Source organism: Salvelinus alpinus, chromosome 7, assembly GCF_045679555.1.
Source record: "Salvelinus alpinus chromosome 7, SLU_Salpinus.1, whole genome shotgun sequence".
NCBI lineage: Eukaryota > Metazoa > Chordata > Actinopteri > Salmoniformes > Salmonidae > Salvelinus > Salvelinus alpinus.
The window spans coordinates 11,516,194-11,540,908 of NC_092092.1; the positions used below are offsets into that span (position 1 = coordinate 11,516,194).

The 24,715-nt window shown below is 42.1% G+C and overlaps 3 protein-coding genes across 5 annotated transcripts; 1 reads left to right on the forward strand and 2 right to left on the reverse strand.

Annotated features, from left to right (window-relative positions):
• The first annotated feature begins 1,489 nt into the window (after nucleotides 1-1,489).
• LOC139580448 (transmembrane protein 14A-like) lies at nucleotides 1,490-5,443 on the forward strand. Its single transcript, XM_071409124.1, has 5 exons — nucleotides 1,490-1,655; nucleotides 1,830-1,912; nucleotides 2,925-3,026; nucleotides 3,132-3,219; nucleotides 3,413-5,443. Exons 1-5 carry the CDS (start codon nucleotides 1,576-1,578, stop codon nucleotides 3,459-3,461), a joined length of 402 nt encoding a protein of 133 aa, XP_071265225.1. The 5' UTR covers nucleotides 1,490-1,575; the 3' UTR covers nucleotides 3,462-5,443.
• A 173-nt stretch (nucleotides 5,444-5,616) lies between these two features.
• Nucleotides 5,617-11,797, reverse strand: LOC139580447 (glutathione S-transferase 3-like). Its single transcript, XM_071409123.1, has 7 exons — nucleotides 11,481-11,797; nucleotides 11,136-11,239; nucleotides 10,852-10,903; nucleotides 10,631-10,763; nucleotides 10,345-10,486; nucleotides 6,877-7,002; nucleotides 5,617-6,399 (listed from the first exon to the last, which is right to left on the reverse strand). Exons 2-7 carry the CDS (start codon nucleotides 11,220-11,222, stop codon nucleotides 6,271-6,273), a joined length of 669 nt encoding a protein of 222 aa, XP_071265224.1. The 5' UTR covers nucleotides 11,223-11,239; nucleotides 11,481-11,797; the 3' UTR covers nucleotides 5,617-6,270.
• Nucleotides 11,798-12,941: 1,144 nt separating this feature from the next.
• On the reverse strand, nucleotides 12,942-23,790 carry LOC139580446 (serine/threonine-protein kinase ICK-like). 3 transcript variants are annotated; one of them, XM_071409120.1, is made up of 14 exons: nucleotides 23,590-23,784; nucleotides 22,831-23,141; nucleotides 22,116-22,170; nucleotides 20,943-21,064; nucleotides 20,735-20,814; nucleotides 20,514-20,646; nucleotides 18,859-19,030; nucleotides 18,413-18,580; nucleotides 17,752-18,153; nucleotides 17,338-17,540; nucleotides 16,607-16,767; nucleotides 14,524-14,631; nucleotides 14,248-14,355; nucleotides 12,942-13,940 (listed from the first exon to the last, which is right to left on the reverse strand). In XM_071409120.1, exons 2-14 carry the CDS (start codon nucleotides 22,929-22,931, stop codon nucleotides 13,786-13,788), a joined length of 1,968 nt encoding a protein of 655 aa, XP_071265221.1. In that variant the 5' UTR covers nucleotides 22,932-23,141; nucleotides 23,590-23,784; the 3' UTR covers nucleotides 12,942-13,785. The 3 variants fall into 3 exon arrangements, with proteins under 3 accessions (XP_071265221.1, XP_071265222.1, XP_071265223.1); XM_071409122.1 differs by having other exon boundaries at nucleotides 13,803-13,940; nucleotides 14,215-14,355; nucleotides 23,590-23,790; XM_071409121.1 differs by lacking the exon at nucleotides 14,248-14,355 and having other exon boundaries at nucleotides 23,590-23,782.
• Between the last annotated feature and the right edge of the window lie 925 nt (nucleotides 23,791-24,715).

The following is a 24,715-nucleotide window of genomic DNA, read 5'->3' on the forward strand; positions in this document are numbered from 1 at the left end:
CAACGGCTCAGCCGCAAGGTGGTAGGCAACACAAGCTCACAGAACGGGACCGGAGAGTGCTGTAGCGCGTAAAAAAATCTTCTGTCCTCGGTTCCAACACTCACTACTGAGTTCCAAACTACCTCTGGAAGCAATGTCAGCACAAGAACTGTTCGTCGGGAGCTTCCATGGCCAAGCAGCCTATCACCATGCGCAATGCCAAGCGTCGGCTGGAGTGTGTAAAGTTTGCCGCCTCTGGAGTAGTGGAAACGCGTTCTCTGGTGTGATGAATCATGCTTCACCATCTGGCAGTCCGATGGACTAATCTGGGTCTGGTGGATGCCAGGAGAACGCTAACTACCCAATTGCATAGTGAGAACTATAACGTTTGGTGGGGGAGGAATAATGGTCTGGGGCTATTTTTCATGGTTCAGGCTAGGCCCCTTAATTCCAGTGAAGGGAAATCTTAACGCTACAGCATACAATGACATTCTAGATGATTCTGGGCTTCCAACTTTGTGGCAACAGTTTGTGGAATGCCCTTTCCTGTTTTCAGCATGACAATGCCCTCGTGCACAAAGTGAGGTCCATACAGAAATGGTTTGTCAAGATCGGTGTGGAAGAACACAGATCCCTGACCTCAACCCCATCGAACACCTTTGGGATGAATTGGAACGCTGACTGAGAGCCAGGCCTTATCGCCCAACATCAGTGCCCGATCTCACTAATGCTTGTGGCTGAATGGAAGCAAGTCCCCGCAGCAATGTTCCAACATCTAGTGGAAAGCCTTCCCAGAAGAGTGGAGGCTGTTATAGCAGCAAAAGGGGGACCAAATCCATATTAATGCCCATGATTTGAAATGAGATGTTCGACGAGCAGGTGTCCACATACTTCTGGTTATGTAGTGTATGTACATGGACAGACTGTTTTGTTGACATCCTGTACCTTACTTGAACAGTTGTGCATGCCTTTCCTGAAATGCAGATACAAAAAATCCTATGAATATAGAATGAAAATGTTACCTTGTTGATTGAAGAGATACATTTATATTTTGTATTTGTTAATTTCCTAAATATTCCTCTCAAATTATCTAATGCGCTGCTAAGAAAGTTCAGAAGATTGTGCTGCTCTTATGCATATCCTTTAATACTTGTTAATGCAATGCAGAAAAAGTGCCTTAGTCATAAATGTACTTTGACCTACTCACCTTGCCCTATACCACATTTGAACCTGATCTGACATCATAAACTTGTTCAATGATTCAATTATGCTTGTGTTCATTTGTGTTTTTGAGACTTATGTAATAACGGAATGACAATCAAAAGCGTTTGGTATTTTCTTTGTTCGTTTCTTTTTCGTTATTAATTTCTTTTTTAATGTATTTTTTAGTGGGTTATTGAAGACAGGTTGAAAGGGAAGTGATGCAGTTGTGAGCGCGTAATTTGTACGCGCATGCGCACTTTCACATAACACTTCCTAGTGCCACTGGGCGAGTTCGTTTCGCATGGACCGGTACCCGGGTGGCTGAAAATTTAACCTAAGCACCAATGGAATGGTCGCAAATGTACTACCTCCACTCATCCTGGACACCGGGGCATGCAAAACGAACAGACCCATTGGGACAACAGGCGTACATTTTTACTCATTTATTTTACGTTTAAATTAGCAAATACCAGGTAAATGAATTCATTATATTCCTATCTGAGTTGTATGCATATATTTCAAGTGGTCAGTGTTTGTCAAGTGTCCGTTTCCGTTCGCTACATAATTGTATCTAGCTACAGTATCTTGTAACAGTTAGCAATGTAGTCTAAGATGAATTGGTGTTTACCCATACTCCTGCTCCACAGCACTGCAATGGCAATTGACTGGCTTGGATTTGGCTACGCTGCAGCCATAGTCTTTGGGGGATTCATGGGATACAAGAAAAAAGGTAGGAGTTTCTAGTCAAGCAGTTCAAAATGCACAAAGCAACATTAATTTGTCATTATCACAGTTTCATGCAAGTTTCAAGTTTTGAATGTCACTTGCATAAATAAGTACAGTGAAATGCCTTTCTTGCAAACTCAAAACCCAACAATGCAATAATCAATAACAGTGTAATACTTGAAAAAACACCAGAAAGAAGAAGAAATATGAAGAACACAATAACGAAGTAATTATACTGTGTACAGGGTCAATTCCAATACCATATTAACAATGTGCAGGGATACTGGAGTGGTGGGAGGTAGATATGTATAGGGGTAAGGTGACTAGGCAACAGGATATAAGATAAACAGAGTAGCAGCAGCAGCTTGTATGTGAGTGTGTATAGAGTCAGTATAAATGTATGTGCATATAATGTGAGTGAGCAGATGATGGAGTGTGTGTATGTGCAGGGCCCTGTGCAAAACTAAAAGGTAAATAAAGATTGTCCGTGTAGCTATTTTGTTAGCTATTTATCAGTCTTATTGCTTGGAGATAGAAGCTGTTCAAGAGCCTGTTGGTGTCAGACTTGATGCACCGGTACCGGTTGCCGTACGGAAGCAGACAAAATAGTCTATGGCTGGGGGGGTTGGAGTCTAACGATTTTCAGGGCCTTCCTTCCACACTGCCTGATATAGATGTCCAGGAAGGCAGGGAGCTCGGCCCCAATGATGTGGTGGGCTGTCCGCACCATCCTCTGTAGCGCCATGCGATCGAGGACGGTGCTATTGTCATACTAGGCAGTGATGCAGCCAGTCAAAATGCTCTCAATGGTACAGCTGTAGAACTTTTTGAGGATTTGACAAACTTTTTCAACTTCCTGAGGGGGAAGAGACGCTGTCGCGACTTCTTCACGACTGTACACGTGTTTTTGGACCCCGTTCCTGTAGTATATCATAATCAGCTCCTTGGTCTTACTGACTTTGATCCTGTTAACAAGCTGAGCAAGTAACAGATATTCTATATATTTTTTACTACAGGTAGTGTCATGTCACTGATAGCTGGGCTATTGTTTGGCAGCATAGCCGCCTATGGGGCCTTCATGATTTCAAATGACCCAACCAAGACTTTCTACTCCCTCGGTTAGTATGCCTGCTATGCTGGGATGTATACGTGCTGGGATGTGTATATTTTAGGTCTTGACATGTCTTGACATAGAATTTCATACATCTTCTTTTTTTTCTCAGTTGCCTCAGGAGCGCTGACAATAGTAATGGGAATGAGATTCAAGAAATCTGGTAAAATAATGCCAGGTGGTATCATGGCAGGACTAAGGTGAGAATCATCAAAAGTCCACTATACTCATTATTGCATGGTTTTGAAATATATGGAGGTTAGGTGAAACTCTTTGCTGATTTTCATTGTATTTTGATGGCTGTTACAATTTACCCTGTTTTGGAATGTTTCTAATTAAATAATTAATGTGCACAATCAATATGAAGTTATCATATCTGTTTTCTTTACTCAGTGTGCTGATGGTCCTACGACTTCTCTTCATGAGTGTCATTGTAATGTGATTTGAACAATACAACAACCAACTAAAGCAAGATGGAAAATGTCATCACAAGGGATGAATTTGCATTTGCACATTGTTTGTGCTTGCCTATATGTATTATTGTAATCATCCTTAATGTTTGTACGTTCTTTAAAGAACTTGATCCTGCAACCTATGATCATATTACTGCTTTTATGTCATTCCTAAAGTATGCAGCACTGGGGCAATGAGTGCACATACACAATGACTAAATGCTATGTGAATGGTGAGTAAAAAGGTTGTTACAGTGCCTTGCAAAAGTATTCATCCCCCTTGGCGTTTTCCCCATTTTTTTGCATTACAACCTGTAATTTAAATTGATTTTTATTTGGATTTCATGTAATGGACATACACAAAATAGTCCAAATTGGATGAAGTGAAATTTTAAAAAGTACTTGTTTAAAAAAAACTCTAAAAAATTTAAATGGAAAAGTGCATATGTATTCACCCCCTTTGCTATGATACCCCTAAATAAGATCTGGTGCAACCAATTACCTTCAGAAGTCACATAATTTGTTAAATAAAGTCCACCTGTGTGCAATCTAAGTGTCACATGATCTCAGTATATATAAACATGTTCTGAAAGGCCCCAGTCTGCAACACCACTAAGCAAGGGGCACCACCAAGCAAGCGGCACCATGAAGACCAAGGAGCTCTACAAACAGGTCAGGGACAAAGTTGTGGAGAAGTACAGATCAGGGTTGGGTTATAAAAAAAATCTGAAACTTTGAACATCCCACAGAGCACCATTAAATCCATTATTAAAAAATGGAAAGAATATGACAAACCTGCCAAGAGAGGGCCGTCCACCAAAACTCACAGACCAGGCAAGGAGGGCATTAATCAGAGAGGCAACAAAGAGACCAAAGATAACCCTGAAGGAGCTGCAAAGCTCCACAGCGGAGATTGGAGTATCTGTCCATAGGACCACTTTAAGCGGTACACTCCACATAGCTGAGCTTTATGGAAGAATGGACAGAAAAAAGCCATTGCTTAAAGAAGGAAAAAAAAGCTAACACATTTGGTGTTTGCCAAAAGGCATCTGGGAGACTCCTCAAACATATGGAAGAAGGTACTCTGGTCAGATGAGACTAAAATTGAGCTTTTTGGCCATCAAGGAAAACGCTATGTCTGGTGCAAACCCAACACCTCCCATCACCCCGAGAACACCATCCTCACAGTGAAGCATGACGGTGGAAGCATCATGCTGTGGGGATGTTTTTCATCAGCAGGGACTGGGGAAACTGGTCAGAATTGAAGGAATGATGGCTGGCTCTAAATACAGGGAAATTCTTGAGGGAAACCTGTTTCAGTCTTCCAGAGACTGGGACGGAGGTTCACCTTCCAGCAGGACAATGACCCTAAGCATACTACTAAAGCAACACTTGAGTGGTTTAAGGGGAAACATTTAAACGTCTTGGAAAGCTCAGACCTCAATCCAATTGAGAATCTGTGCTATGACTTAAAGATTGCTGTACACCAGCGGAACCCATCCAACTTGAAGGAGCTGGAGCAGTTTTGCCTTGAAGAATGGGCAAAAATCCCAGTGGCTAGATGTGCCAAGCTTATAGAGATATACCCCAAGAGACTTGCAGCTGTAATTGCTGCAAAAGGTGTCTCTACAAAGTATTGACTTGGGGGGTGAATAGTTATGCATGCTCAAGTTTTCCATTTTTTTTCTTATTTCTTGTTTCACACAAAAAAAAAGCATCTTCAAAGTGGTAGGATGTTGTGTAAATCTCATGATACAACCCCCCCAAAAATTCCAGGTTGTAAGGCAACAAAATAGGAAACATGCCAAGGGGGTGAATACTTTCGCAAGCCACTGTACTTCCTTGAATAGTTATGTGTCTCATAGGAAATTGTTTAAGTTGAATGAAGTACAGTCTAACTATTCACTCAGTCATTGTAAGAACAAAGGAGCACTTTTTGTTGAACAATTAAATATACTACTGGTTATAAGCACACAGGCTATGATTTGTTCAATGGATATGGGAACAGAAATACAATGACATTTACTACTCGTACAAAATACATTTATAGCATTGCAGGTTTGACTACTTACCTTTCAATAGTTTTACATAATCATATTCAGTTGCATGACAGTAAATATCCTCTATCAATGATGGAAAACTCACAACAGACACGGAGGGTTTAATTACAGCGGATATTTTGTTTGTTCAACAGCCTTTTTCTTTATGTGCACAATATTGGAAAACCTAAAATACTTGTGCTCGTTAAACAATTGTCCTTACAAATTGTAATAGAAACTACCATCAAGGACTCATCAAGTCAATTAGTAAATTAACTTTAATAAGAGTCACGCCAGTGGAAAGGTTACAACAAATTCTGCACACTCAGTACAGGTCGGTCAGAAGCTCAAGCACCTTTTATACTAGGATACACACAACTCACACAAACATGATTCATCCTCAGCACGAGGAGTTTTGGGTACAAAAGAGAATGTGTAACAAGACACCTGCTCCTGATAAAGTTCTCAGAGGCTATTTCTGGGCGTTCACCCAAGTAAATCAAGGTTCTCTCTTGGGTATTGTCGAAAACTTCTTCTTGTGAGCACAAAGGGAACTAGTTATAAAACAGGTTTTCCAACCAATACACCACACTCATATTGCCAGGGTTAAACAATTCATAAGCTTATGTCATAATTTCTCCACCACAACATGTTACAAGAAATTATGACTTTGGAATGACAATATGGAATAATGTATAGATAATGTATTATATTAGCTTCAACTCTTAAAAGTCAATTTTACTTGATGTTTAGATGAGCATCAGAGCTTGAAGTCTAACACCTCACACACAGTCTTTACATATACGTCATCTGATTGAGGCTTCCTCTTGCTGCCTGGCTGCAGGAACTTGTGAATGGCTGGTAGGCTTTTCATCCTCCCTTGAAAAGCCTGAAAAGAAAACCATTCACACCCAATCAAGAATGAATCAACTGAAGTATTCATGGTTCTTTTTACCCTTCTTTTAAATCTGCTGTGTAATATGTCCTAATCATCTATCCTTCCTCCTAGAGTGTGCACTTCTTCGCTTCCCTTCACTGATTTGAAAGGCTACTGGTAAAAGAAATATGCCTCCACTAATCCAATGCTTTGAGATTTGTGGGAAGTACTGAAAGAGTGTAGACTTCATGAGAGAGGAGAGATTATTGGGACACACCCAGGGTTTTGTAGCAGTACATTTGAACCGGTATGGCCAGTCATATTGTATACTGATATCTAACAAATGTGCTGTGGAGCTGGTATGTGATATTCATATGCTACTGGGGTTATGTCAACCTCTAACATGTTTTGATGAGACTCAAATGTAACAAGATGATTTGACTAATGATTATTTTGTCAAGAACAAAATACATTTGTAATCAACTTTACCTTAACAACAGGGAATTTGGAAAGAATTGTTGGAAATGTCTCCTCCAACATCAAGGTGGTTTCAAGTAGCTGGACATCAGCACAGCTCAACTGATAACCCACCAGGTACTGGGAGCTAATTAGCGCCTGTGAGAAAATCACAAGCAAATCAAATGTATTTGTCACATACACATGGTTAGCAGATGTTAATGCGAGTGTAGCGAAATGCTTGTGCTTCTAGTTCCGACAATGCAGTAATAACCAACAAGTAATCTAACCTAACAATTCCACAACTACTACCTTATACACACAAGTGTAAAGGGATAAAGAATGTACATAAAGATATATGAATGAGTGATGGTACAGAACGGCATAGGCAAGATGCAGTAGATGGTATAGAGTACAGTATATACATATGAGATGAGTAATGTAGGGTATATAAACAAAGTGGCATAATTTAAAGTGGCTAGTGATACATGTATTACATAAAGATGGCAAGATGCAGTAGATTATATAGAGTACAGTATATACATATACATATGAGATGAGTAATGTAGGGTATGTAAACATTATATTAAGTGGCATTGTTTAAAGTGGCTAGTGATACATTTTTACATAAATTTCCATCAATTCCCATTATTAAAGTGGCTGGAGTTGAGTCAGTATGTTGGCAGCAGCCACTAAATGTTAGTGGTGGCTGTTTAACAGTCTGATGGCCTTGAGATAGAAGCTGTTTTTCAGTCTCTCGGTCCCTGCTTTGATGCACCTGTACTGACCTCGCCTTCTGGATGATAGCGGGGTGAACAGGCAGTGGCTCGGGTGGTTGTTGTCCTTGATGATCTTTATGGCCTTCCTGTGACATCGGGTGGTGTAGGTGTCCTGGAGGGCAGGTAGTTTGCCCCCGGTGATGCGTTGTGCAGACCTCACTACCCTCTGGAGAGCCTTACGGTTGTGGGCGGAGCAGTTGCCGTACCATGGAGTGATACAGCCCGACAGGATGCTCTTGATTGTGCATCTGTAGAAGTTTGAGTGCTTTTGGTGACAAGCCGAATTTCTTCAGCCTCCTGAGGTTGAAGAGGCGTTGCTGCGCCTTCTTCACAACGCTGTCTGTGTGGGTGGACCAATTCAGTTTGTCCGTGATGTGTACGCCGAGGAACTTAAAACTTACTACCCTCTCCACTACTGTCCCGTCGATGTGGATAGGGGGGTGCTCCCTCTGCTGTTTCCTGAAGTCCACAATCATCTCCTTTGTTTTGTTGACGTTGAGTGTGAGGTTATTTTCCTGACACCACACTCCGAGGGCCCTCATCTCCTCCCTGTAGGCCGTCTCGTCGTTGTTGGTAATCAAGCCTACCACTGTAGTGTCGTCCGCAAACTTGATGATTGAGTTGGAGGCGTGCATGGCCACGCAGTCGTGGGTGAACAGGGAGTACAGGAGAGGGCTCAGAACGCACCCTTGTTGGGCCCCAGTGTTGAGGATCAGTGGGGTGGAGATGTTGTTACCTACCCTCACCACCTGGGGGCGGCCCGTCAGGAAGTCCAGTACCCAGTTGCACAGGGCGGGGTCGAGACCCAGGGTCTCGAGCTTGATGACGAGTTTGGAGGGTACTATGGTGTTAAATGCTGAGCTGTAGTCGATGAACATCATTCTCACATAGCTATTCCTCTTGTCCAGATGGGTTAGGGCAGTGTGCAGTGTGGTTGCGATTGCGTCGTCTGTGGACCTATTTGGTCGGTAAGCAAATTGGAGTGGGTCTAGGGTGTCAGGTAGGGTGGAGGTGATATGGTCCTTGACTAGTCTCTCAAAGCACTTCATGATGACGGAAGTGAGTGCTACGTGGCGGTAGTCGTTTAGCTCAGTTACCTTAGCTTTCTTGGGAACAGGAACAATGGTGGCCCTCTTGATGCATGTGGGAACAGCAGACTGGGATAAGGATTGATTGAATATGTCCGTAAACACACCAGCCAGCTGATCTGCGCATGCTCTGAGGACGCGGCTGGGAATGCCGTCTGGGCCTGCAGCCTTGCGAGGGTTAACACGTTTAAATGTTTTACTCACCTCGGCTGCAGTGAAGGAGAGCCCGCAGGTTTTGGTAGCGGGCCGTGTCAGTGGCACTGTATTGTCCTCAAAGCGAGCAAAAAAGTTATTTAGTCTGTCTGGGAGCAAGACATCCTGGTCCGCGACGGGGCTGGTTTTCTTTTTGTAATCCGTGATTGACTGTAGACCCTGCCACATACCTCTTGTGTCTGAGCTGTTGAATTGCGACTCTACTTTGTCTCTATACTGGCATTTAGCTTGTTTGATTGCCTTGCGGAGGGAATAGCTACACTGTTTGTATTCGGTCATGTTTCCGGTCACCTTGCCCTGGTTAAAAGCAGTGGTTCGCGCTTTCAGTTTCGCGCGAATGCTGCCATCAATCCACGGTTTCTGGTTTGGGAATGTTTTAATCGTTGCTGTGGGTATAATGTCGCCAATGCACTTTCTAATGAACTCGCCCACCGAATCAGCATATTCGTCAATGTTGTTGTTGGACGCAATGCGGAACATATCCCAATCCACGTGATCAAAGCAGTCTTGAAGCGTGGAATCAGATTGGTCGGACCAGCGTTGAACAGACCTGAGCGCGGGAGCTTCTTGTTTTAGTTTCTGTTTGTAGGCTGAAAGCAACAAAATTAAGTCGTGGTCAGCTTTTCCGAAAGGAGGGCGGGGAGGGCCTTATATGCGTCGCAGAAGTTAGAATAACAATGATCCAGGGTTTTACCAGCCCTGGTAGCACAATCGATATGCTGATAGAATTTAGGGAGTCTTGTTTTCAGATTAGCCTTGTTAAAATCCCCAGCTACAATGAATGCAGCCTCAGGATGTGTGGTTTCCAGTTTACATAGAGTCAGATAAAGTTTGTTCAGGGCCATCGATGTGTCTGCTTGGGGGGTAATATATACGGCTGTGATTATAATCGAAGATAATTCCCTTGGTAGATAATGCGGTCGACATTTGATTGTGAGGAATTTTAAGTTAGGTGAACAGAAGGACTTGAGTTCCTGTATGTTGTTATGATCACACCACGTCTTGTTAATCATAAGGCATACCGCCCCGCCCCTCTTCTTACCAGAAAGATGCTTGTTTCTGTCAGCGCGATGCGTGAAGAAACCAGCTGGCTGCACCGACTCCGTTAGTGTCTCTTGAGTGAGCCATGTTTCCGTGAAGCAAAGAACGTTACAGTCTCTGATGTCTCTCTGGAATGCTACCCTTGCTCGGATTTCATCAACCTTGTTGTCAAGAGACTGGACATTGGCGAGTAGTATGCTAGGGAGTGGACAGCCTCTTTATGCAATACAACTTGTGCAAACGTGCCAATCTTCTTTTCTGTTGCCTTAGCAAACATGGTATGTTGCAATTGTTATGCTAATATAACAGCTTAGATTAGATTTCCTCCCCTTAGTGAGCTCTACTCTTCCCATCTGGCCAAGGCCCAAATCATACAGTACCTTCTCGAACACAGGGAGGTAACGGCTTGTTGCTTTCCTCTCTATCTCCTCCAGTTTAGTTTTCTTGGCGTCAGGCGGCATGAAGGGCAACGCCATCATCATTTGCATCAAGTCCTGCACGCCCTCAGCATACATGTCAATCCTAAAAGTAAATGAAAACCAAACCCTTTGAAACCATAGCAGATTTCCCTCCTTTTTTGTACAAACAGCTTCACTTATGTCTCTGTAATACAACCAAACAAGTAAATAAAAGTTTGAATTCAATCATAAAAAATGTCATACATACATGACTCGTTCTTTTAAGTCTTTCCCATAGAGATTGTATTTCCCTGCTATGTAGTTCAGGATAGCCTTGGTTTGAACCAGCTTCATTCCATCCATTTCCACCAAGGGAACCTGCTCAAACATGAGTGCTCCATCTAAAAAGAATTAAGGTGAAACAATTAAACACCCTTCAAATCAATGAGCATGTTATCAGAGTTATATTACCATTGTGACCTAACTTACCACTCAACAGTTTTACATATTCCTGGCGCTTTGTTATATTCACTTCCTCAAACTGTGGACATAAAATGTATATTTTAATTATGACAGAACATCCAGTTCAGTGATCCATCTGTGGGCATCACATGTTTGTCTAGCCACCATTTCACTCTAGCCACCATTTCACTCTAGCCACCATTTCACTCTAGCCACTATTTCACTCTAGCCACCATTTCACTCTAGCCACTATTTCAACTCATGTAAACAACCTACAGTAAAATTGTGTTTTATTTGTTCAGCCTACTTACCTCAACTCCAACAACTGCTAAAAGCCATCGAATTGACTCCATTCTCCCCCTCCCATTAAAATAAGTCAACACCACTTTTCCAGACATGGTGAAATTGTAGTTTACTGTAGGAAAGAAATAACCACATTCCATTACGCTTTCATGTGTGCTAGATGCATTGCATTAGATTTTTTGGTGCATGCATGCCTGTCAAATACATTACTGTACATTGTGAACAGCCTACTCTGAAACTAGAACACTGAAACATACAAGACAATTAAGCTGAAAAACAAAAGCATTCAAAACATGCGGTTGTCTGTGTAATTATCAACCAATAATTTCTAGATAAGTCTAAGTAATACTGACCTTATATGTCGAGAGTCAAGTATGCACCTTTAATGTGGGGCAGCAGGGTAGCCTAGTGGTTAGGGCGTTGGACTCGTAACCGAAAAGTTGCAAGTTCGAATTCCCGAGCTAACAAGGTACAAATCTGTCGTTCTGCCACTGAACAAGCAGTTAGCCCACCGTCATTGAAATTAAGAATTTATTATTTACTGACTTGCCTAGTTAAATAAAGATAAACTAAAATAAAACATTTGTGTGAACTCCGAATAAGTTAATTAACAAAGTTACGAAACACTTCTAACGAAGAAGTGAACCTCAAGCACTGTCATATGACCAACATGAGAGTTGAGTTGGAGATTTGCATGTCTGCAAGGCATCATGGGTAAAATAACAAATGCATTGTGAAACAATCATATTAGAAGGCAAATCACATATTCTCCGACTCTTTCCATCTTACCGGAGATGTTATTATTTACTGACTTGCCTAGTTAAATAAAGATAAACTAAAATAAAACATTTGTGTGAACTCCGAATAAGTTAATTAACAAAGTTACGAAACACTTCTAACGAAGAAGTGAACCTCAAGCACTGTCATATGACCAACATGAGAGTTGAGTTGGAGATTTGCATGTCTGCAAGGCATCATGGGTAAAATAACAAATGCATTGTGAAACAATCATATTAGAAGGCTAATCACATATTCTCCGACTCTTTCCATCTTACCGGAGATGTTATAACAGACAATATTTTAAAATACGAACTCCAAAAACAACACAACCCGTAACTGCAAATCGTATGACTCTTTCTCGGTATATAAACCGACGAGCTACTCCTCTACTGCGGATGTGAGGGCGATCTGGCTGCGACATCTGTCACCCCATTGATCGCTAGGGTTGATTCGGCTGATCTGGCTGGCTAGGCGGGTGTCCCCTTCCTCCCTCACCGCTCCATGTGCGTCCCTCCCGAAGCCCCGCGCTCGGTGGAAGAGGACGAGTTTCCCGGACGAGCATCGTTGGTATACGCGTAGCTGCACTCCCTGCTAGAACCTCCAAACAAGCTCAAGGCCCATTTGTAGGAGAAACGTAGGGAAGTCAAGCTCCAAGACTTCAGACACATCCAAATGAGGCACTGCACGTGGCAGTCTGCCTTCTTTTGTAAAAAAAATTTAACAAGTTTTTTTACTTCGCTTTTAAACAGTAAATAAATACACTTCAGCAGTTGTCGAGGTTCTCTCTTCACTGTCAGGCGATTTGTTTTATCTGGATTGGTTTGCCTTGTTCGTTTGTGGGGGGGCAGGTAGCCAAGTGCGTTACAGAGCGTTGGGCCAGTAACCAAAAGGTCGCCGGATCGAAACCCAGAGCTGACAAAGTAAAAATCTATTGTTCTTCCCCTGAGCAAGGCAGTTAATCCACAACAACTCGGTAGGCCTTCATTGTAAATAAGAATTTGTTCTTAACTAGTTAATTACTAAATCAGACGATATACACACATCAATGAGTTTATTGATTATAAACCAGAACTATGTCAAAGAGATGACCATTACAAAAAAAAAAAATGTTGTTAATGAAATGGTCATTACAATACCACATAAATAAAATGTTAGCAATGGCATTTGGTAACTGGCAGTTATACATTTTTTTACAATTTGGCCCAGCAGATAAACCAAGTCAACGTACAGTAAATCTCTCAATAAAAAAATTTGAGCCACACAATTCATTACAAAGAAAGATAACACTAAAGCCAATTGTGTCATTAATTCTGATTGAAATAAAGCAGAGTTATTGTTTCAGAGAAAAAAAACAATGAATAAAATATAAAAATGAACAAGATACAAGCGTTTCCTGTATTCCAGAATGTCTCATGAAAGAAAGCACCAAGAAAAATATGTTTAAAAAAATAAAAAGACAAATTGGCAACAGAAAAACAGTGTTGGCCAAAATATCACAGTGATATTTGCAATATAAAATGCATAAAGACTGGATCATGGGGATGTCATGGGGACGTTTTACAAAATCTATGGAACAAACATTTTAAGAAGGGGTTGAGAAAGTTATGCTACACAATAAACAAAACAAAAAAATTGTATGGAATTTGTCACTGAACAAAATGGAATGACACCAACATTTTGCAGAGGTCATTTATCCATATAATACACACATACACTGAAAAAGTTGTACATTGAACAATATAGACACAGATTAATACAAAACCAAGGTTATTGCTGTATAACATGTACATACTTTGATATGAAAACATACATTTTTCCTTTTATAGGGAAAAGACAAATCTGAAGTACTGAAATAACACAAGTGTCCCAAAGAGGCCACTAGCGGTGTCCATATTTGGCAGACCAGTCTGTGCGCCCATGGATGGCCTGTGCTGGGGGGCGAGACCGTAGGCCAGGCGTAGTCTTGGTGGGCGACGGCACATAGGACGAGGCACCCATCTGACTTCTGCTAGACGACCTCCAGGTTGCATAATCTGTGACAGCAGAGACAAGCCACATTATTACCTTACAATAGAATTACATTACTCCACAGCACCTAGCCTGGATTGACAACTGTGCATCGAGACTACAAAGATCCCTCACTTGATGCTGTCAAGTCCCCTATAGATCCCTCACTTGATGCTGTCGAGTCCCCTATAGATCCCTCACTTGATGCTGTCGAGTCCCCTATAGATCCCTCACTTGATGCTGTCGAGTCCCCTATAGATCCCTCACTTGATGCTGTCGAGTCCCCTATAGATCACTCACTTGATGCTGTTGAGTCCCCTATAGATCACTCACTTGATGCTGTTGAGTCCCCTATAGGTGCGAGTTGCACTCTTTGCCCGGCAGAGCCAACCTCTTTTTTGTAATAGTTCGGTACATATCCACTTGGAAGAGTATTTGAACCTGTGATTGGGCCATCAAAGATAACAGGAAATGTACCTTACATTTAATACTGTTAGCACACACCACAGATAGACATCACCCTAGCTTATACCACACAGCCCTCTCACTAGTGTAGTAGGATGACAGGTGATAAACATGCAGGACATTGGTCCCAACACAAATCATTACCATGAGTGCCTCGGTTAGGAAGTGTTCCTCCAACAGGAATGTTGCTGCCCCAGAGGTTGCTTTCACTGTAGTTGGAATTTATTGCCATATTCTTTTTAGTACTTAAACCTGCAGGGTTAGATAGGATAGATTAGGAAATAGAGTTTGCTATGTAATTTCCATTGCAACAAGCTGCCCCTTGTGGTTCAACAAGACTACATCATCATGACTCAGCAACATAGCCACTCTTGAGATGATGATCATTGATAATCAGGTGCTGAAAAGAATGTGTGGTTTCATCCAGGTTTGAAAACCATTAGGCATTCTATATCAGAGCATGTACATATGCTTATGCCTCTGATTTGGTAGACAAATGGCAGTTACATCAAGTTCAAAGTTTACTGACAAAGAAGGCTCAATGCCAATTAGTGACCCCATTTTATGATATAAACCACCGTTCGGGGTCACTTAGAGAAATGTCCTTGTTTTCCATGAGAACATACCTGAAATGAGTTGCAAAATGAATAGGAAATATAGTCAAGATGTTGACAAGGTTATAAATAATGATTCTTAATTGAAATACTAATTGTGTCCTTCAAACATTGCTTTCGTCAAAGAATCCTCCATTTGCAGCAATTACAGCCTTACAGAACTTTGGCATTCTAGTTGTCAATTCATTGAGGTAATCTGAAGAGATTTCACCCCCATGCTTCCTGAAGCACCTCCCACAAGTTGGATTGGCTTGGCCTGATGGGCACTTCTTACGTACCATACGGTCAAGCTGCTCCCACAACAGCTCAATAGGGTTGAGATCCGGTGACTGTGCTGGCCACCCCATTATAGACAGAATACCAGCTGACGGCTTCTTCCCTAAATAGTTCTTGCATAGTTTGGAGCTGTGTTTTGGATCATTGTTCTGTTGTAGGAGGAAATTGGCTCCAATTAAGCACCGTCCACAGGGTATGGCATGGCGTTGCAAAATGGAGTGATAGCCTTTCTTCTTCAAGATCCCTTTTACCCTGTACAAATCTCTCACTTTACCACCACCAAAGCACCCCCAGACCATCACATTGCCTTCACCATGCTTGACAGATGGCGTCAAGCACTCCTCCAGCATCTGCGTCTCACGAATGTTCTTCTTTGTGATCCGAACACCTCAAACTTAAATTAATCTGTAATTACACTGTTTTCCAATCTTCCAGTCTGTTCTTTTGCCCATCTTAATCTTTTCTTTTTATTGGCCAGTCTGAGATATGGCTTTTTCTTTGCAACTCTGCCTAGAAGGCCAGCATCCCAGAGTCACCTCTTCACTGTTGAAGTTGAGACTGGTGTTTTGTGGGTACTATTTAATGAAGCTGCCAGTTGATGACTTGTGAGGTGTCTGTTTCTCAAACTAGACACTCTAATGTACTTGACCTCTTGCTCAGTTGTGCACCGGGGCCTCCCACTCCTCTTTCTATTCTGGTTAGAGCCAGTTTACGCTGTTCTGTGAAGGGAGTAGTACACAGCATTGTACAAGATCTTCAGTTTCTTGGCAATTTCTCGCATGAAATAGCCTTCATTTCTCAGAACAAGAATAGACTGTTGAATTTCAGAAGAAATGTCTTTGTTTCTGGACATTTTGAGCCTGTAATCGAATCCACAAATGCTGATGCTTCAGATACTCAACTAGTCTAAAGGCCAGTTTTATTGCTTCTTTAAAATCAGCACAACAGTTTCAGCTGTCCTAACATAATTGCAAAAGGGTTTTATAATGATCAATTAGCCTTTTAAAATGATGAACTTGGATTAGCTAACACAACGTGCCATTGGAAGACAGGAGTGATGGTTGCTGATAATGGCCTCTGTACGCCTATGTAGATATCCCCTTTTTTGTTTTAAAAGCCGTTTCCAGCTACAATAGTAATTTACTACAATGTCTACACTGTATTTCTGATCAATTTGATGTTATTTTAAAATGGACAGAAAATGTGTTTTCTTTCAAAAACAAGCACATTTCTAAGTGACCCCAAACTTTTGAACAGTAGTGTACATTGGCACTAACTGGAAGTGCCTTATTAGAAATATCCACTTGGAAGGAAGGTAATGTTTTTGTATTTTCTACCTGGTAGATATCTTGACTGCTTCAAGTAATACTGTTTGGCAGAGGCTGTCCTCGAAGGCTCCTGGTAGGACATGGCCTTGTTCAGATTCAAAGGTGCATCGTCACCTGTCGTCACCTGCCCCTTAACTTTGGGGCTGCTAAAATCCAAAACATTTCCGTACCTGAAAGGCATAACAGAAATACATAAAGCCCTTATCTGAAAAGATCAGACTGATAACGCAGGTCACTGGGATAAAGCAGATTAACGCAGTTCACTGGGATAACGCAGGTTAAAGCAGGTCACTGGGATAACGCAGGTTAAAGCAGGTCACTGGGATAACGCAGGTTAAAGCAGGTCACTGGGATAACGCAGGTTAAAGCAGGTCACTGGGATAACGCAGGTTAAAGCAGGCCACTGGGATAACGCAGGTTAAAGCAGGTCACTGGGATAACGCAGGTTAAAGCAGGTCACTGGGATAACGCAGGTTAAAGCAGGTCACTGGGATAACGCAGGTTAAAGCAGGTCACTGGGATAAAGCAGATTAACGCAGTTCACTGGGATAAAGCAGGTTAAAGCAGGTCACTGGGATAACGCAGGTTAAAGCAGGTCACTGGGATAACGCAGGTTAAAGCAGGTCACTGGGATAACGCAGGTTAAAGCAGGTCACTGGGATAACGCAGGTTAAAGCAGGTCACTGGGATAACGCAGGTTAAAGCAGGTCACTGGGATAACGCAGGGAGACCATCTTCACCTGCTCAAAGTCTCCTCTCTTCGTTTTTCTGTAGGAAATTTTGTTTTGCCCAGAAAGGTTAGTGAGGTCAGCTCCGTGTCCTCAAAGTCATCCCACTCGTCACCCTTTAGGAGGCCTGTGCCATGGCCCCATCGCCGGCGTCCTCCACCCTTAGGTTTCATCTGATAGCTTAAGAATTTGGCATTCTCAGCCTCCTGGGTCAACTGTTAAAAAAAGGAAATGGTGTATTAACAATCTCTATGGAGAGAGAAGGAAGAAAAACAGTTAAATTACATTTCTGAAGAATTCATCAACTTTCCATTCCTAGCCATTTCATTTTGTATTCATTTAACAAGGTATTCTAACATTTAATGACATTACACTGATGAATGCTTGCCGTGCTCAAGTAGCCCTGGTTGGTGACTAAAAACTCACCTGGCTCTGCAAGCTCTTGTCAACAACGTAAGTTAAGCGAGTCTGTGGGGCCCTCTCAGTCTCCTCCTGCTTCACCATGCGGTTGGGCTGCTCTCGCAACAGCTTTGAGTGCCTCTGGTATGATGGAACTGGGGTGGGGGCTGAGACTGGGGCTGGATGGATCTGTTGCAAGGGCCTGGACGAGGTGAAATGCTGATTTGGGGGTGCTGGCTGGGAAGGGGGCGCTGGCTGGGGAGGGGGCGCTGGCTTGAGCAGCAGCAGTGGTTGTAGCTGCTGCAGGGGCTGCTGTAATGGTTGTGGTGGCTGTGGAGGTAGGGGACCTGGCTGAGGCCTGCCCTGCTCCAGGATCTGCTGAGGAGTGCCCAACGCCTGACCCACGTAGAAGTAGGAGTACCTGAGGGCCTGCAAATGTAGAATAAAATAATTGATTGGCTTTGAAGGATCCCTAAGCAGGACATATTAATCAGTTAACATGCCATGAAATGTTAGAATATCTAACCTGTTTAGCAATGTACAAGCTAACATAGCTTTAAATCTAATAATTATTTCAGTATTCACCATTCTATCGGTGGATGGTAAAATAACTATTCTAAGGATCCATTCTAAACATTTATTTAAGCATAGATTATAACAGAGATATGCCCCAGCCAGGGTTTGCTACATGGGCAGAGGCTGGCCTCTTCTTAGGGTCCCACTGGAGTAGGTCTCTCATCAGTTGGATGGCCTCAGTACTGGCGTTGGGGATCAGACTGCTCAGATTACTGGGGACACACTGGGGCCAGCGGAAATTCATGGCTGCTGACAACTGGAAGCCCTCCAGCCAGTCATTCTAGAAGAAGTGGATCCAACACAATGATTATTGACCTGCTTATTTTACCATATAGTAATAAAATAGATAGATGTAACTGTTTTTTAAATGTTATGACAAAAATAATCTGTGAAGTTTGTCATTTCAAAAGCACATTACACAAGACTGATCACATCTTCAGTGAGGTTTGATTTATGTATTTAACACCACCAAAATACATTTTACATGACGATGTGAGGACAGTATAGCTTGCTTTTGGCTGATATTCTGGATCTAACAGCCCCGGAGAACAAGGCTACCTTCATTGGAGTTCCCAGGACTTGGCAGATTTTGAAGATGGTGTCCACTTCACTGGAGCCAGGGAACAGAGGCCTGAGGGTGTAAAGCTCTGCCATGATGCAGCCCACAGCCCACTGGTCTATGGGAGAGCTGTACGAGGTGGACCTCAGCAGCACCTCTGGAGCTCTGTACCTGGAAGACAACGCAGGGAAGGGAGAAGGGCTTTATAGGCTGGTCGATGCTCCCCATGATGAGAGAAATACAAGAGGTTTCATGTCACAAATTGACAGAAAATTAGACAAATAAATTCAGATATAACTAAATATGGTGTCAGTAGTTAGGTTTCCATCCAATTGGCGAAGATTCTAAAATTCGCATTGAAAATATGTGCATTTTCCCACCAGTGGTGTTTCCACCAAACTGACGTGTGTGATGACGTAGTGCACACAAAATGCTTATGTTTTTATGTACCGGATAAAAATCTAAAGTTCAATGTGTTTCCATCGGACTTTCAACTCTATCAATAGTTTCGTCACAAAAAGTGTTGCGTTAAATAGCAAATGTGTCTACTCTGGGCTTGGCACGTGCGCTCTAGCCAACAGCGCACAGATACAGTACGGGTAGGCTGGCCTACTGTATATGATGAGATTATGGATAAGAGCGAGAATATTTTTTTATTTGTCAAATGGCATTCAAGCATCGATCATCATGTCACCAGAATAAGACCCTCAATATTTATTGGAAAGCAGCATCAAGCTCATCATCGTGCACTTTCACCACCCTGTGAAGTTCATCATAACTGATTTCATCTGTAGCCTTATAAACTGTATGGTTTCCCAAGTCGTAGTGGGAGGGCCAAACACCATATTATCGAGTGACTCAAAGTTTACTTTGATATGTGTGAGGGAAAAAATTTGTATTCACCTTATTTGTTTGAGATGAATAGTTAGAAATGATTTACTTAACTAATACTGTAGTAAGATATTTCCTTCATCCTGAGTGAAATGAGAGGAGTTTTTTGAAGCTGGGGCTAAGTGATGGCTAAGTAAAAACCTACAGCTGGCATTCCATAGATGAGATGCGGTGGGTGTCACCGAGATAGAGAGAGCCTGGAGGAACAGAGCAAAGGCCTTAGTAGTCCCAATCTTCCTGGCATCTGGGAGACAGCACCAGAGGCAGATGACCATAGGATGAACCCAGTGACTTATCTATATGGGGGAGGGGGGGGGGGTTGAACCAGCTATGATTGAGCAATCATGGTATGAGGAATATAAGGAACAGCATGGTCTGTAAAGGGTAGGCTCTCAGCCTAACAGTCAAGACTGAGTTGACGGTTTCATTATTGCAATAAGATGATTGTTTGAAGAAATGACTAAGTCTCTCTCAGTACTGAAATTCCACGACATATGATGGTTATTATATCAATATTTGCGCATAAAGGCGTTTCCACCGCCATTTCTCGCATTATTAACTTTACCGACACAAAAATATCCCACCATGTCGAAATAACAAATTATCTGTAGGCATTTATACAATTGTACCGAATCTTCATTTTCCCATCTCAAATGGCGTGATTTATTTTTTATATACGGTATGACTTTACTCGCATAAAAACTGTGGATAGAAATGTGGTTAGTGACACATAAACCCATCATATGGAGGTAACAAAACTAACCATCTTGTTGAAACATAATCTGTGTATGGCGGCCGAGATCTTATCTCACGGGCAAGCCCAAAGTCAGCTATTTTCACAAGCTCTGGTCCCATGCACAGAAGATTCTCAGGTTTCATATCCCTGTGAAAAAATCCTAGGGGGAAAATCATACAGTGAGCATACAAAGTAACAAGTAAAAAGCATTAGTAAAAAAAAGTGCTAGTGTATCATTGTAATCATACCATGCTTATGAATAAAAGCTAATCCCTGCAGTATCTGGAACATAATATTTCGCACGGCAGATTCAGGAAACAGCCGAGACCTGTAACATGATACAAATAACAAGATATGAGCTATGATTTTGACCTACTGACATTTATCCCCAAAGCACTAAACTCATTTCAAATAGCCTATATTTAAGCTATGTGAATCAAAAAAAGCTATATTTACCTGTCTTTCATTAGTTGATACAAGTTCTCCTTCATGTATTCAAACACAAAGTACAAGTGGTCATTTTCCCGTATAACCTCCTTGAGTTTGACCACATTCGCATGGTTGAGTTTCTTCAAGGACTGAAAGGAGTGAACGAATTAGATGGTACCTTAGCAATCAAGACAAAGCATGAGGGAAATAACCTCAATCTGTAAATCATCAAAAACAGCTCTGCAACACTCCATCATGGCCAGACTTAGATACCACAGGATACTGCTGAGGGGAGGACAGCTCATAACAATGGCTGAAACGGCGCGAATGGAATGGCATCAACCACCTGGAAACCATTTGTTTGATACCATTCCAATTATTACGCTCCAGCCATTACCACGAGCCCATTCTCCCCAATTAAGTTGCAGTCGGCCTCCAGACTTAGAAACATAAAAAGGTAAGACATAGAAGATCTGACCCTTAAAACTGGCATACAACAAATACGCTTTAGTTCAAAATAAAAACATTGATTAACAATCAAAGCATGAATAAACTGTATATTATCTTGGGTACAGTGTGGGGAACAACTGGTATTTCTTAAGGTGCAGCCTTTAGGGATTTCTTTATGCTTTATAACTCAGGTGTAATAAAGAAAACTAGAGCAGATCATAGTAAATGCGGGTGAAGTTTTCCCATGCGCTGAAAAGTATGGAGGTAAATGGAGGCAACTTTCACCATGCCATAGTTTTGAGTAGAGGGGAAAGTCATTATGGGTCTTGGTGGTGGCACATGCTATTTACAGCTGACATTCTAACCAAGATCCCTGGAGGGCTGGTTTCTTCTAGAATGCTGCTACGCTCCTTTGGATTCAAGCTCTCGGCAAAGAATGAATGTCTAGGTCTGAGTGAGGAACTAGAGAGTTAAAATCCAAAGACAGTACACACAAGAGTCACCTTCTAGATTCTTTGTGCTGGTTTCTGTGGTTCTGAGTAGAGGTGGAATTGAAATGGTGGTACAAAAACACTAACTGGTGAAACAGTAGACAACTGAAAGCATAGGATGTATTCTTTAGGCTGCCCTATACCGGTGTGGTGCAGTGCCTACCCTTTCCACCACTGCTGTAAAAAAAATCCTAGGGAAAACACTGCAATAGGTGGAGCATTTTACCCACAAGCATCATATCTGAAAAGGAGAACTTACTATGACTTCACGAAGATTCATGCATTCCTCCCATGAGTAGAATTTTCTCTTCATTCTGAAACAAATATGCAATCATTTATGATTAGCCTAACTGAATTAAAAGGATCAACATATCATAGATCATACTTTTTATTGTAAAACATATTGGGACTCTTTTCATTGATATAAGAAGTTGGATGAATACGCATAAAATGTATGATTGAAAAGAGCAGGTTTATAACATGTAGGCCGAGGCCCTGTCCATTTCAATCTCAAGTGAGCGACGCCACCAACATCATAGATTTATGCAACTATTCTGTGGCTGCCGAACTCCCCACATACTTCCTGTCAAAGCTATAACTAGAAGCCAGAAGTTTTTATGATGCTGCCCAAAGGTACTCATCAACAGATGCCTTTTTTTCAAATCAGCCAAATAGGTGGGCCTGTCAGTCATCCGTGCACTTTCATTCGTCTACATCTGCCTAGACAGCTGTCAGCTTAACCACGCGTGGGATTGGCCACCGGCTAATGCCATTCCTAGCGAATCCCATAGGCACTGGCAGCTAATTTTACTACACGGCTTAGCAGCTACAACAACTTGTAAGCTGAAGCCCTTCAATTTAGGTACCAGAGGATAATATGTAACTATACACCAACCCTTCAAAAATTGCACACAGAGATCACAGCCATCTTTTTTTCATACTAACAATGCTATGACAATGTGACCTCCACTCACTTCTTAATTGCGACCAGTTCTCCTGATTCCAGGCTGCGGCCGAGGATGACTGAGCCGTAGGTGCCATCCCCGAGCTGCCTGAGCGTGGTGTATCTATTCATGGTGCTGCCCTCTCCTCACCATCGCCCAGGGGCAGATCAGATCAATACGTGCTGAAGGAACACAGAGAGGTGGTAGGTTGAAGGAACACAGAGGTGGTAGACTGGCAGCCCCCTGCAGCTGTTGAGTGTAACCTGATGTTCCTGTGACAACAACAGTGGACCACAGGCACAGCTGGAGGACTCATGTTGTCATGGGCTTCTTGCCTCCTCCTGGGGAAAAGGGATGGGAAGGGGTGGGGTGTCATTAGAGGAAGCCATAGAACCAGAAATTCAATCACAGGGGAGAAATATACACGTATTTTTCCGTTTCCAGACAATACAAGGAATCTGAGACAGATGGTTTCTAATTTCATGCAAATTATCTTCTGACTAGACCTTCAACAGACAGTAGTCAGACTGTTTTAGCCTATTTCATTACTAGCTACCTAGCAAACGTTACCTACAGGGCAGGCATGCATACGATTTTAGGAGTAAAAACTGTCTGGTCAGATTTCTGACCAGAATGTCATGTTATGGTTACATAGCTACTGCTGCAACGAGAAACAACAGATGTTGCAGTCGAGCTAAGGTTAACGTTAGCTAGACACACGATCAATCTGTGACTTCTGCTGATAATAATGACAAAAAGCAAAGTCAAAATAGTTAAAAAGACACTCACCCAATCCGTTTCAACTCGAATAACGGACATTTGAAGACAACACCACTAAACTATTTGTATAGAGTCGAGCACACTCACTCACTTTACCTCCAGGCCCATCACAATAAATCACAGCTGCGCGACCAAGGGCGTCCCAGATTTGCGAATTCTACATCAGTGGTGTTTGACGGAGGTTGACAACCAATGTTATGTCACATTACCGCCATCTACTGGACTTGGTGTTCTTACCACATCTGACCAAGCCTGCGTTCATAGCGTATCATCTCTGCTTTGACCAATGATTTATATAATGCCGCGTTCAAAAGAACTCGGAACTGGGAACTCGGAAATGTCCGACTTCAGTGCGTTCAAAGCAACTGAAAAAATACGACTGCTAAAAATCGATCTGAACGTGACAATAGCATATGCAATCCAGGGTTTATGCCATATTCAAAAGAACACATGACGTCAGTGGTTTGAAAGTCGGAGCTCTAGAAAGAGTCCCGAGTTGGAATTCCAGCCACTGGTCAGCCATATTGGCACTCCCCAGAAGGAGCAGTCCTCCATAGCAATAAATGGAATTCTACGGTATTTCATTACATTTTTCAAGAACAAAATAACATGTATTTAATATATTTTTTTTGTAGTGGGGACAGTAACAGAACTTTCAAAAAACTATACTTTAAAGAAAATGTTTTATATACTTTTCATCTTTTATTTTTCTGTTTATCTCACATAATATATTTGAAAAGTATTCATTAAGGTGTCTGAAATAGAACCAACGTGGCAAAAACAAATGTAGACATTAATAAATGCATTTCTATAGCTTCCAAAATATTTTTTACACCGCGAGGGAGTGCCAAGATGGAGGTGTGGTGGCTTCAGAACAGTGCCCCCTGTGCGCAATCTAGTGTATATATAAATAATTTGACCTGACACCAACCCAATTTTCAACACATAATGCCATGTCATATTGTTATGTTGCGTCAGTTGGAGTTGACTAACGTTAGCTTCTTCAGCAGCTTCACAGTTAGCAAGCTTCACCAAGCTTTCGTAGCTGCCAACCCACACTCCCTGCTTGGGTCCAGGTGACCTTTCCTGTTTCTACCCCCTCTACCAGTTGCGTCACTGGTGTCAGAAGTGGGAA

Coding starts and splice junctions, on each gene's coding strand:
- LOC139580446 (XM_071409120.1), bottom strand. CDS start 22,931: ATGAATAGATACACCACGCTCAGGCAGCTCGGGGATGGCACCTACGGC. Junction 17,541..17,751: donor ACAAGAGCTTGCAGAGCCAG/GTGAGTTTTTAG, acceptor TTTTTTTAACAG/TTGACCCAGGAGGCTGAGAA. Junction 14,356..14,523: donor TCCTAACCGAGGCACTCATG/GTAATGATTTGT, acceptor GCCCAATCACAG/GTTCAAATACTCTTCCAAGT.
- LOC139580447 (XM_071409123.1), bottom strand. CDS start 11,222: ATGTCTGGAAAAGTGGTGTTGACTTATTTTAATGGGAGGGGGAGAATG. Junction 7,003..10,344: donor ACCTCCCTGTGTTCGAGAAG/GTACTGTATGAT, acceptor ATTTTCTCACAG/GCGCTAATTAGCTCCCAGTA. Junction 6,400..6,876: donor CCAAATTCCCTGTTGTTAAG/GTAAAGTTGATT, acceptor TTTTCTTTTCAG/GCTTTTCAAGGGAGGATGAA.
- LOC139580448 (XM_071409124.1), top strand. CDS start 1,576: ATGCAAAACGAACAGACCCATTGGGACAACAGGCGTACATTTTTACTC. Junction 1,656..1,829: donor TTTAAATTAGCAAATACCAG/GTAAATGAATTC, acceptor CCTGCTCCACAG/CACTGCAATGGCAATTGACT. Junction 3,220..3,412: donor GGTATCATGGCAGGACTAAG/GTGAGAATCATC, acceptor TTCTTTACTCAG/TGTGCTGATGGTCCTACGAC.